Source organism: Carcharhinus amblyrhynchos, unplaced genomic scaffold (assembly GCF_965287045.1).
Source record: "Carcharhinus amblyrhynchos unplaced genomic scaffold, sCarAmb.v2.hapA chromosome_1236, whole genome shotgun sequence".
Lineage (NCBI taxonomy): Eukaryota > Metazoa > Chordata > Chondrichthyes > Carcharhiniformes > Carcharhinidae > Carcharhinus > Carcharhinus amblyrhynchos.
In genome coordinates this window covers 7,501-20,000 of record NW_027650976.1, presented here as the reverse complement: position 1 = coordinate 20,000, position 12,500 = coordinate 7,501, and the positions used below count along the sequence as shown (strand labels likewise).

General features: G+C 58.0%; 1 protein-coding gene across 1 annotated transcript in view; it reads left to right on the top strand.

Moving 5' to 3' along the window:
• Window positions 1-12,500, top strand: part of LOC145340641 (sodium/potassium/calcium exchanger 3-like) — a gene marked incomplete at both ends in the record, with an annotated part of 25,162 nt that overhangs the window by 7,786 nt on the left and 4,876 nt on the right. The window contains 6 exons of the mRNA XM_080185109.1: window positions 1,117-1,191; window positions 3,515-3,540; window positions 5,832-5,885; window positions 6,599-6,735; window positions 7,861-8,021; window positions 11,800-12,037. Of these exons, the coding sequence (XP_080041235.1) occupies window positions 1,117-1,191; window positions 3,515-3,540; window positions 5,832-5,885; window positions 6,599-6,735; window positions 7,861-8,021; window positions 11,800-12,037 (691 nt within the window). The remainder of the gene's footprint in view (window positions 1-1,116; window positions 1,192-3,514; window positions 3,541-5,831; window positions 5,886-6,598; window positions 6,736-7,860; window positions 8,022-11,799; window positions 12,038-12,500) is intronic.

Below are 12,500 nucleotides of genomic sequence, written 5' to 3'. Positions count from 1 at the left end.
GGGTCCCACACACACACTGACTCTCACTGGGGTACGGGTCCCACACACACACTGACTCTCACTGGGGTACAGGTCCCACACACACACTGACTCTCACTGGGGTACGGGTCCCACACACACACTGACTCTCACTGGGGTACGGGTCCCACACACACACTGACTCTCACTGGGGTACGGGTCCCACACACACACTGACTCTCACTGGGGTACGGGTCCCACACACACACTGACTCTCACTGGGGTACGGGTCCCACACACACACTGACTCTCACTGGGGTACGGGTCCCACACACACACTGACTCTCACTGGGGTACGGGTCCCACACACACACACTGACTCTCACTGGGGTACGGGTCCCACACACACTGACTCTCACTGGGGTACGGGTCCCACACACACACTGACTCTCACTGGGGTACGGGTCCCACACACACACTGACTCTCACTGGGGGTACAGGTCCCACACACACACTGACTCTCACTGGGGTATGGGTCCCACACACACACTGACTCTCACTGGGGGTACAGGTCCCACACACACACTGACTCTCACTGGGATACGGGTCCCACACACACACTGACTCTCACTGGGGTATGGGTCCCACACACACACTGACTCTCACTGGGGTACGGGTCCCACACACACACACTGACTCTCACTGGGGTACGGGTCCCACACACACTGACTCTCACTGGGGTACGGGTCCCACACACACACTGACTCTCACTGGGGTACGGGTCCCACACACACACTGACTCTCACTGGGATACGGGTCCCACACACACACTGACTCTCACTGGGGTACGGGTCCCACACACACACTGACTCTCACTGGGGTACGGGTCCCACACACACACTGACTCTCATTGGGGTACGGGTCCCACACACACACTGACTCTCACTGGGGTACGGGTCCCAGACACACTGACTCTCACTGGGGTACGGGTCCCACACACACACACTGACTCTCACTGGGGTACGGGTCCCACACACACACTGACTCTCACTGGGGTACGGGTCCCACACACACACTGACTCTCACTGGGGTACGGGTCCCACACACACTGACTCTCACTGTTAATTGTATTGTTTTAATCCATCTCTCGTTCTCCAGGATGTCCCCCTGACTTGGTGGTCTCTCTTCCGAGACTCCGTCTCCTATATCCTGTCTATTCTCGCTCTCATTCTGGTAAGTTGGTTGGTGAGTTCTCTCTCTCTGTCTGTCTCTCACTGTTACGATGCAGAGCCTATTCCGTTCATCTTGCTTTGTAATCTGAGAGGTGATGTTATCTGGGCTACATTAACGATTAAAAGTTCATTAATATAGTGACCTGAATCCCACTTTAAGTGAATAATTAACAAACAACCAGGAACTTTAACTAAACTAGTAATATATTTAATGAAGTGATTTGCTTTACTGAAATGCTGTTCAAATAACGACAAGGATCATTCAGTACCAAAAGTGTAATAACAGACTCTTAATCACTCTCAAAAAGAACTCGATATGACCAGAGTTGGAAAAGATTTGGAACTCCCCGCTGGTTAAATGGCAAATTCTATTAATGATCTGGACTGGGGTAAACACAGTAAGAAGTCTCACAACACCAGGTTCAAGTCCAACGGGTTTATTTGGTAACAAATGCCACTAGCTTTCAGAGCGCTGCCCCTTCGTCAGGTGAGTGGGGAGTTCTGATCATAAACAGGGGAGATAAAGGCACAAACTCAATTTACAGAATATTGATTGGAATGCGAGTCTTTACAGGTAATCAAGTCTTAAAGGTACAGACAATGTGAGTGGAGAGAGGGTTAAGCACAGGTTAAAGAGATGTGAATTGTCTCCAGGATTTCCCAGGCAGCCTTCACAACACACGACAGAGCAGAGTCGCTGAGCAGAGACTGATAGCCAAGTTCCGCACACATGAGGACGGCCTCACCCGGGACCTTGGGTTCATGTCGCACTATCTGTAACCCTGGACTTGTAAAATCTCACTAACTGTCCTGTCTGGAGACAATACACATCTCTTTAACCTGTGCTTAACCCTCTCTCCACTCACACTGTCTGTACCTTTAAGACTTGATTACCTGTAAAAACCTGTAAAGAGGCTGGTTTGTGTGATGGATTGGGCTACAGTCACGACCTTTTGTAGTTCCTTGCGGTCTTGGGCAGAGCAGGAGCCCAGACCAAGCTGTGATACAACCAGAAAGAATGCTTTCTATGGGGCATCTGTAAAAGTTGGTGAGAGTCGTAGCAGACATGCCAAATTTCCTTAGTCTTCTGAGAAAGTAGAGGCGTTGGTGGGGCTTCCTTAACTATAGTGTCGGCACGGGGGGGACCAGGACAGGTTGTTGGTGATCTGGACACCTAAAAACCCGAACCTCTCGACCCTTTCTACTCCGTCCCCGTTGATGTAGACAGGGGCATGTTCTCCTTTACACTTCCTGAAGCCGATGACAATCTTCTCTGTTTTGTTGACATTGAGGGAGAGATTATTGTCACCGTACCAGTTCACCAGATTCTCTCTCTCTCATTCCTGGACTCTGTCTCATTGTTTGAGATCCGACCCACTACGATGGTGTCATCAGCAAACTTGAAGATCGAGTTGGAGGGGAATTTAGCCGCACAGTCATAGGTGTGTAAGGAATATAGTAGGGCGCTACCTTGTGGGGCACCGGTGTTGAGGATGATCGTGGAGGAGGTGTTGTTGCTGATCCTTACTGATTGTGGTCTGTGGGTTAGGATCCAGTCGCAGAGGGAGGACCCGAGGCCCAGGCCACAGAGTTTGGAGATGGGTTTTGTGGGAATAATGGTGTTGAAGGCTGAGCTGTAGCCAATAAATAGGGAGTGTGAATGTGGAATGGACTGAATTTGTATTTTAAGTTGCGTCCACATTGTTTAGTCTTCTCGCTGCAATTATACAGGGACCTTGGTGAGGCCACACCGAGAGTATTGTGTACAGTTTTGGTCTCTGTTTCTGAGGAAGGATGTTCTTGCTCTCGAGGGAGTGCAGTGAAGGTTTACCAGGCTGATTCCGGGGGGACTGATGTATGAGGAGAGATTGACCAGGTTAGGATTATTCTCACTGGAGTTCAGACAAATGAGGGGGGATCACATAGAGATTTATAAAATTCTAACAGGACTGGACAGGGTAGATGCAGGGAGGATGTTCCCGATGGTGGGGGGAGTCCAGAACCAGGGGGTCACAGTCTGAGGATTGGGGGTCGACCATTTAGGACGGAGATGAGGAGACATTTCTTCACCCGGTGAGCCTGTGGAATTCATTCCCACAGGAAGTAGTTGATGCCAAAACATTGAATGTATTCAAGAGGCGGCTGGATATAGCACTTGGGGCGAACGGGATCAAAGGTTATGGGGAGAAAGCAGGATGAGGCTATTGAGTTGCGTGATCAGCCATGATGGTGATGAATGGGGTAGCAGGCTCGAAGGGCAGAATGGCCTCTCCTGCTCCGATCTTCTATGTTTCCATTAATCACGGACTCTGTTTCCATCGCAGGTCATTCACGATGAGAAGGTTTTCTGGTGAGTGTTCAGAAGCAGCAAACCCGTGTCAATCCGATCCCCTTCAACAGGAAACGGTGCACAATTTGGGGCAAAATTTTCCAATGTGGGAGTGAGTCCGAATCAAATAAATACCCACTCACTCAGCGAGGGGTCACTAACCCCGCAGGGGAGGCAATCTCCGGGATTCGAACCCCAAAATATAGGGTAGCGCCACCCACCACCAATCCCAGCACTGAGGGAGCGCCGCACTGTGGGAGGGTCGGTGCCGAGGGAGCGCCGCACTGTGGGAGGGTCAGTGCTGAGGGAGCGCCGCACTGTGGGAGGGTCAGTGCTGAGGGAGCGCCGCACTGTGGGAGGGTCGGTGCCGAGGGAGCACCGCACTGTGGGAGGGTCGGTGCTGAGGGAGCGCCGCACTGTGGGAGGGTCGGTGCTGAGGGAGCGCCGCACTGTGGGAGGGTCGGTGCTGAGGGAGCGCCGCACTGTGGGAGGGTCGGTGCTGAGGGAGCGCCGCACTGCGGGAGGGTCGGTGCTGAGGGAGCGCCGCACTGCGGGAGGGTCGGTGCCGAGGGAGCGCCGCACTGCGGGAGGGTCGGTGCCGAGGGAGCGCCGCACTGCGGGAGGGTCGGTGCCGAGGGAGCGCCGCACTGCGGGAGGGTCGGTGCTGAGGGAGCGCCGCACTGCGGGAGGGTCGGTGCTGAGGGAGCGCCGCACTGTGGGAGGGTCGGTGCTGAGGGAGCGCTGCACTGTGGGAGGGTCGGTGCCGAGGGAGCGCCGCACTGTGGGAGGGTCGGTGCTGAGGGAGCGCCGCACTGTGGGAGGGTCGGTGCCGAGGGAGCGCCGCACTGTGGGAGGGTCGGTGCCGAGGGAGCGCCGCACTGCGGGAGGGTCGGTGCTGAGGGAGCGCCGCACTGCGGGAGGGTCGGTGCTGAGGGAGCGCCGCACTGTGGGAGGGTCGGTGCTGAGGGAGCGCCGCACTGCGGGAGGGTCGGTGCCGAGGGAGCGCCGCACTGTGGGAGGGTCGGTGCTGAGGGAGCGCCGCACTGTGGGAGGGTCGGTGCCGAGGGAGCGCCGCACTGTGGGAGGGTCGGTGCTGAGGGAGCGCCGCACTGTGGGAGGGTCGGTGCCGAGGGAGCGCCGCACTGTGGGAGGGTCGGTGCTGAGGGAGCGCCTCACTGTGTGAGGGTCGGTGCTGAGGGAGCGCCGCACTGTGGGAGGGTCGGTGCTGAGGGAGCGCCGCACTGTGGGAGGGTCGGTGCTGAGGGAGCGCCGCACTGTGGGAGGGTCAGTGCTGAGGGAGAGCCGCACTGTGGGAGGGTCGGTGCTGAGGGAGCGCCGCACTGTGGGAGGGTCGGTGCTGAGGGAGCGCCTCACTGTGTGAGGGTCGGTGCTGAGGGAGCGCCGCACTGTGGGAGGGTCGGTGCTGAGGGAGCGCCGCACTGTGGGAGGGTCGGTGCTGAGGGAGCGCCGCACTGTGGGAGGGTCAGTGCTGAGGGAGAGCCGCACTGTGGGAGGGTCGGTGCTGAGGGAGCGCCGCACTGTGGGAGGGTCGGTGCTGAGGGAGCGCCGCACTGTGGGAGGGTCAGTGCTGAGGGAGCGCCGCACTGTGGGAGGGTCGGTGCTGAGGGAGCGCCGCACTATCGGGAATTGTGGTGGAATCTCCCCGGTGTCCCGGGGCCAATATTTCTCCCTCAAACCGACATCAGTAAAAACAGCTGATCCGGGTGGTGATCACATTGCTGTGTGTGGGATCTTGCTGTGTGTAAATTGGCTGCTGCCTTTCCCACATTACAACAGTGAGCACACTTCAAAAACAAAACTCCTTCATTGTGTGTGGAACACTTTGGGACGTCCCGAAGTGAGGAGAGGGGCTGGAGAGACGGGGGAGATGTCATTGTTTCACTGTGGGATATCCTGAGGGAGGGATAGGAGCGGGAGAGTGGGAGGACGAGGTCTGTGTCTCGCTTCGGGACGTCCCAAGGGCGACAGAGGGGCTGGAGAGATGAGGGAGGAGTTCGGTGTTTCATTGTGGGATGTCCCGAGGTGGGGGGAGAGGGGCTGGAGAGATGGAGGGAGGAGTTCGGTGTTTCATTGTGGGATGTCCCGAGGTGGGGGGAGAGGGGCTGGAGAGATGGAGGGAGGAGTTCGGTGTTTCATTGTGGGATGTCCCGAGGTGGGGGGAGAGGGGCTGGAGAGATGGAGGGAGGAGTTCCGTGTTTCACTGTGGGACGTCCCGAGGAGGGACATGAGCGGGAGAGAAGGGGGATGTTGTTATTGACAGTATTTTAATGCTGTTATTTCTGTATTCCCAGGTGGGAGGCGCTGTTTCTCTCTCTGATGTATGTCCTCTACATCATCGTGATGAAGTAAGATGCAAAAATCTTATTCTTTCTGAAATATTTTGAATTATTTTAGTTTATTCAGTTGTTGTGCAGACAGTGACCACCAGAGGGCAACGTTACGTCAAATCTCCAGCGCACAATCTGACCATTCGGCCCCTCTGCTGGTCCTTCTGTCCCACACGAGCTTCCTCCTATCTCCCTCCATCGTCAGGTTACAGAGATAGGGAGGGGGTGTAGGGGCTGGAGGAGGTTACAGAGATAGGGAGGGGGTGTAGGGGCTGGATGGGGTTACAGAGATAGGGAGGGGGTGTAGGGGGCTAGAGGAGGTGTAGGGGCTGGAGGGGGTTACAGAGATAGGGAGGGGGTGTAGGGGGCTGGAGGGGGTTACAGAGATAGGGAGGGGGTGTAGGGGACTGGAAGGGGTTACAGAGATAGGGAGGGGGTGTAGGGGCTGGAGGGGGTTACAGAGATAGGGAGGGGGTGTAGGGGACTGGAAGGGGTTACAGAGATAGGGAGGGGGTGTAGGGGCTGGAGGGGGTTACAGAGATAGGGAGGGGGTGTAGGGGCTGGAGGAGGTTACAGAGATAGGGAGGGGGTGTAGGGGCTGGAGGAGGTTACAGAGATAGGGAGTGGGGTAGGGGCTGGAGGAGGTTACAGAGATAGGGAGTGGGGTGTATCGGGGGAGCAGGATGGGGTGATGGACCCAGTGATCTGATGGAGTCTCCCTCGGTTCTCAGATATAACAGCAGCATGCGGAGTTACTTTGAGGGATTGAGTTGCCTTCGGACCCAGAGAAGGGAAACTGAGGATACAACTGGACAACAGACGGAAAACAACCAGAAATATTCAGCTACACTCGTCATCCTACACTCAGGTTAGTGTCGAGGGAGCTTTACTCTGTATCTAACCCCATGCTGTACCTGTCCTGGGAGTGTTTGATGGGGGGACAGTGTAGAGGGAGCTTTACTCTGTATCTAACCCCGTGCTGTACCTGTCCTGGGAGTGTTTGATGGGGGGGACAGTGTAGAGGGAGCTTTACTCTGTATCTAACCCTGTGCTGTACCTGTCCTGGGAGTGTTTGATGGGGGGACAGTGTAGAGGGAGCTTTACTCTGTATCTAACCCCGTGCTGTACCTGTCCTGGGAGTGTTTGATGGGGGGACAGTGTAGAGGGAGCTTTACTCTGTATCTAACCCCGTGCTGTACCTGTCCTGGGAGTGTTTGATGGGGGGGACAGTGTAGAGGGAGCTTTACTCTGTATCTAACCCTGTGCTGTACCTGTCCTGGGAGTGTTTGATGGGGGGACAGTGTAGAGGGAGCTTTACTCTGTATCTAACCCCGTGCTGTACCTGTCCTGGGAGTGTTTGATGGGGGGGACAGTGTAGAGGGAGCTTTACTCTGTATCTAACCCCGTGCTGTACCTGTCCTGGGAGTGTTTGATGGGGGGGACAGTGTAGAGAGAGCTTTACTCTGTATCTAACCCTGTGCTGTACCTGTCCTGGGAGTGTTTGATGGGGGGGACAGTGTAGAGAGAGCTTTACTCTGTATCTAACCCCGTGCTGTACCTGTCCTGGGAGTGTTTGATGGGGGGACAGTGTAGAGGGAGCTTTACTCTGTATCTAACCCCGTGCTGTACCTGTCCTGGGAGTGTTTGATGGGGGGACAGTGTAGAGGGAGCTTTACTCTGTATCTAACCCCGTGCTGTACCTGTCCTGGGAGTGTTTGATGGGGGGACAGTGTAGAGGGAGCTTTACTCTGTATCTAACCCCGTGCTGTACCTGTCCTGGGAGTGTTTGATGGGGACAGTGTAGAGGGAGCTTTACTCTGTATCTAACGCCGTGCTGTACCTGTCCTGGGAGTGTTTGATGGGGGGACAGTGTAGAGGGAGCTTTACTCTGTATCTAACCCCGTGCTGTACCTGTCCTGGGAGTGTTTGATGGGGGGACAGTGTAGAGGGAGCTTTACTCTGTATCTAACCCTGAGTTTTTTCCCAATCTCAGGCCGTGGGGATGGGAATGGTTCCGTGTTGATGGTGGATGAACTCTTTTTGACCTCTCCTCACAAGCTGACCTTTCCCGAGGCGGGTTTGCGGATAATGATTACGCGACACTTCGGGCCCCGGACTCGCCTGTGTATGGCGGGTCGCATACTGATTAATGAGGTAGGATTTGATTTGATTTGATTTATTATTGTCACATCTTACCTGTTCTTCAGAGAGTTCTGCTTCTGTAGGGCGATGGACACCTTATTTCAATTAGATTTGATTTATTATTTGTATTGGGAAAAGTATTGTTTCTTGCGTGCTATACAGACAAAGCATACCGTTCATAGAGAAGGAAAGGAGAGGGTGCAGAATGTAGTGTTACAGTCACAGCGAGGGTGTAGAGAAAGATCAGCTTAATGCGAGGTAGGTCCATTCAAAAGTCTGACAGCAGCAGGGAAGAAGCTGTTCTTGAGTCGGTCGGTACGGGACCTCAGACTTTTGTATCTTTTTCCCTGATGGAAGAAGGCGGAAGAGAGAGTGTCCGGGGTGTGTGTGGGGTCCTTAATTATGCTGGCTGCTTTTCCCCGAGGCAGCGGGAAGTGTAGACAGAGTCAATGGATGGGAGGCTGGTTTGTGTGATGGATTGGGCTAGATTACATAGAACATAGAACATAGAACATAGAACATTACAGCGCAGAATAGGCCCTTCGGCCCACGATGTTGCGCCGACCATTTTTTTAAAAAAAAACACTGACCCACTAATCTAAACCAATCCCTTTTCGTCCATAAACCTATCCACGGATCTCTTAAACGCCCCCAAACTAGGCACATTTACAACTGCAGCAGGCAGGGCATTCCAATCCCTCACCACCCTCTGGGTAAAGAACCTACCCCTGACATCCGTCCTATAACTACCCCCCCTTAATTTAAACCCATGCCCCCTCGTGCTAGCTTTCTCCATCCGAGGAAAAAGGCTATCACTGTCCACCCTATCTAAACCTCTAATCATCTTATATGTTTCAATAAGATCCCCTCTTAGCCGCCTTCTTTCCAGCAAAAACAACCCCAAATCCCTCAGTCTCTCCTCATAGGACCTCCCCTCCATACCAGGCAACATCCTGGTAAACCTCCTCTGCACCCTCTCCAAAGCCTCCACATCCTTCCTGTAATGTGGGGACCAGAACTGCACACAATACTCCAAGTGCGGCCGCACCAGAGTTGTGTACAGTTGCAACATAACGCTGCGACTCCTAAATTCAATCCCCCTACCAATAAATGCCAAGACACCGTATGCCTTCTTAACAACCTTATCTACTTGATTCCCTACTTTCAGGGATCTATGTACACATACACCTAGATCCCTCTGCTCATCCACACTATTCAGCGTCCTCCTGTTAGCCCTATACTCGACACATCTGTTATTCCTACCAAAGTGAATTACCTCACACTTCTCCGCATTAAACTCCATCCGCCACCTCGCGGCCCAGTTCTGCAACCTGTCTAAGTCATCCTGCAAACTATGACACCCTTCCTCACAATCTACCACACCTCCGACTTGGTGTCATCAGCAAACTTACTAAAGATTCTCAATCCTTTTGTAGTTCCTTGTGGTCTTGGGCAGAGCAGGAGCCCAGAACCCATAACCCCACATATTTACCCTGTTAACCCCCGACACTAAGGGGCAATTTTAGCACGACCAATCCGCCCCAACCTACACGTCTTTCAGACTGTGGGAGGAAACCGGAGCACCCGGAGGAAACCCATGCAGACACGGGGAGAATGTGCAGACTCCACACAGACAGTGACCCAAGCCGGGAATCGAACCCGGGTCCCCGGCTGTGTCCAAATGAGGCAAAATCTGGACACTATCCAGGCTGGGGCTGACAAGGGGCAAATACCATTCACACTCCAAGTGTCAGCAGACATTGTGGAGGGTACGGGGAAGGGGGGGACACGGGGGAAGGGGGGCGTAAAGGGGAAGGGAGTTGCGTGGGGGAGGGAGGTTGTGTGGCGGAGGGGCCATACGGGGAGAGGGGAGTGCAGGAAAGGGGGTGCACGCAGGGAGGGGGGCACAGGGGAAGGGTTTGTGTGGGGTGGGGGGGACGCGCAGAGGAGGGGGAGTGTGGGAAAGGTGGGGGCATGAGGGGGCGGCTGTACCACGGAGGGGGGAGCATACGGGGGAGGGGGGCACAGGGGAGGGGTTCGTGTGGGGTGGGGGGGCGCGCAGGGGAGGGAGAGTGCGGGGGGGGTGCATGAGGGGGCAGCTGTACGGGGGGGAGGGGGAGGCTGTACGGGGGGAGGGGGAGGGTGTACGGGGGAGGGGGAGGGGGAGGGTGTACAGGGAGGGGGAGGGGGAGGGTGTACGGGGAGGGGGAGGGGGAGGGTGTACGGGGGAGGGGGAGGGTGTACGGGGGGAGGGGGAGGGTGTACGGGGGGAGGGGGAGGGTGTACGGGGGAGGTGGTGGGTGTACGGGGGAGGGGGAGGGTGTACGGGGGAGGGGGAGGGTGTACGGGGGGAAGGGGGAGGCTGTACGGGGGGGGAGGGGGAGGGTGTACGGGGGAGGGGGAGGGGGAGGGGTGTACAGGGAGGGGGAGGGGGAGGGTGTACAGGGAGGGGGAGGGGGAGGGTGTACGGGGGAGGGGGAGGGTGTACGGGGGGAGGGGGAGGGTGTACGGGAGGATCGGGGGGAGGGGAGGGTGTACGGGGGAGGTGGTGGGTGTACGGGGGGAGGGGGAGGGTGTACGGGGGAGGGGGAGGGTGTACGGGGGAGGTGGTGGGTGTACGGGGGAGGGGGAGGGTGTACGGGGGGGGAGGGGGAGGGTGTACGGGGGAGGGGGAGGGGGAGGGTGTACGGGGGGAGGGGGAGGGTGTACGGGGGGGGAGGGGGAGGGTGTACGGGGGGAGGGGGAGGGTGTACGGGGGGGAGGGGGAGGGTGTACGGGGGGAGGGGGAGGGTGTACGGGGGGAGGTGGTGGGTGTACGGGGGGAGGGGGAGGGTGTACGGGGGGAGGGGGAGGGTGTACGGGGGGGAGGGTGTACGGGGGGGAGGGGGAGGGTGTACGGGGGGAAGGGGAGGCTGTACGGGGTGGGGAGGGGGAGGGTGTACGGGGGGAGGGGGAGGGTGTACGGGGGAGGTGGTGGGTGTACGGGGGAGGGGGAGGGTGTACGGGGGGAGGGTGTACGGGGGGGGAGGGGGAGGGTGTACGGGGGGAGGGGGAGGGTGTACGGGGGAGGGGGAGGGTGTACGGGGGGGGAGGGGGAGGGTGTACGGGGGGGGAGGGGAGGGTGTACGGGGGAGGGGGAGGGTGTACGGGGGGAGGGTGTACGGGGGAGGGGGAGGGTGTACGGGGGGAGGGGGAGGGTGTACGGGGGGAGGGGGAGGGTGTACGGGGGAGGGGAGGGTGTACGGGGGGGAGGGGGAGGGTGTACGGGGGGAGGGGGAGGGTGTACGGGGGGAGGGGGAGGGTGTACGGGGGGGAGGGTGACGGGGGGAGGGGGAGGGTGTACGGGGGGGAGGGTGACGGGGGGAGGGGGAGGGTGTACGGGGGGAGGGTGTACGGGGGGAGGGGGAGGGTGTACGGGGGAGGGGGAGGGTGTACGGGGGAGGTGGTGGGTGTACGGGGGGAGGGGGAGGGTGTACGGGGGGAGGGGGAGGGTGTACGGGGGAGGGGAGGGTGTGTACGGGGGAGGGGGAGGGTGTACGGGGGGAGGGGGAGGGTGTACGGGGGGAGGGGGAGGGTGTACGGGGGAGGGGGAGGGTGTACGGGGGGGAGGGTGTACGGGGGAGGGGGAGGGTGTACGGGGGGAGGGGGAGGGTGTACGGGGGGGAGGGGGAGGGTGTACGGGGGAGGGGGGGAGGGTGTACGGGGGGGAGGGGGAGGGTGTACGGGGGGAGGGGGAGGGTGTACGGGGGGAGGGGGAGGTTATTTCACTCTCTCCTTCCTCCGTTCCCAGAGGCAGCGGCTGATCCGGAGCCAGGCGATGAATCCGGAAACAGGGAATTCCCTCGGTTGCCCCAGGAAGGAGGCTGTGGAAAACGGTGCCAGTGCGGGCACGGACACGGGGCAGGGGGGAGGGGGCGAGGTGCCCGTCAGTGTCGATGCCAGCTCCGGAGAGGGGGGGGACGCTGCGGAAGCCGACCGGAAGGGGGAACGGCAGAATGACGGACCGTTCATCCCCTTCAAAATGCCAGGTAATGGGATCCATCTCCCAATCCCAATCCCATCCCCGCTCCCAATCCCACTCCTCCTCCCAATCCCATCCCTCTCCCCAATCCCATCCCTCTCCCCAATCCCATTCCCGCTCCCCAGTCCCATCCCTCTCCCCAATCCCATTCCCGCTCCCCAATCCCATTCCCTCTCCCCAATCCCATCCCTCTCCCCAATCCCATCCCACTCCCCAATCCCATCCCACTCCCCAATCCCATTCCCTCTCCCCAATCCTATTCCCGCTCCCAATCCCATCCCTCTCCCCAATCCAATCCCACTCCCCAATCCCATCCCTCTCCCCAATCCCATTCCCGCTCCCAATCCCATCCCTCTCCCCAATCCTATTCCCACTCCCAATCCCTCTCCCCAATCCAATCCCACTCCCCAATACCATCCCTCTCCCCAATCCCATTCCCGCTCCCAATCCCATCCCTCTCCCTAATCCTA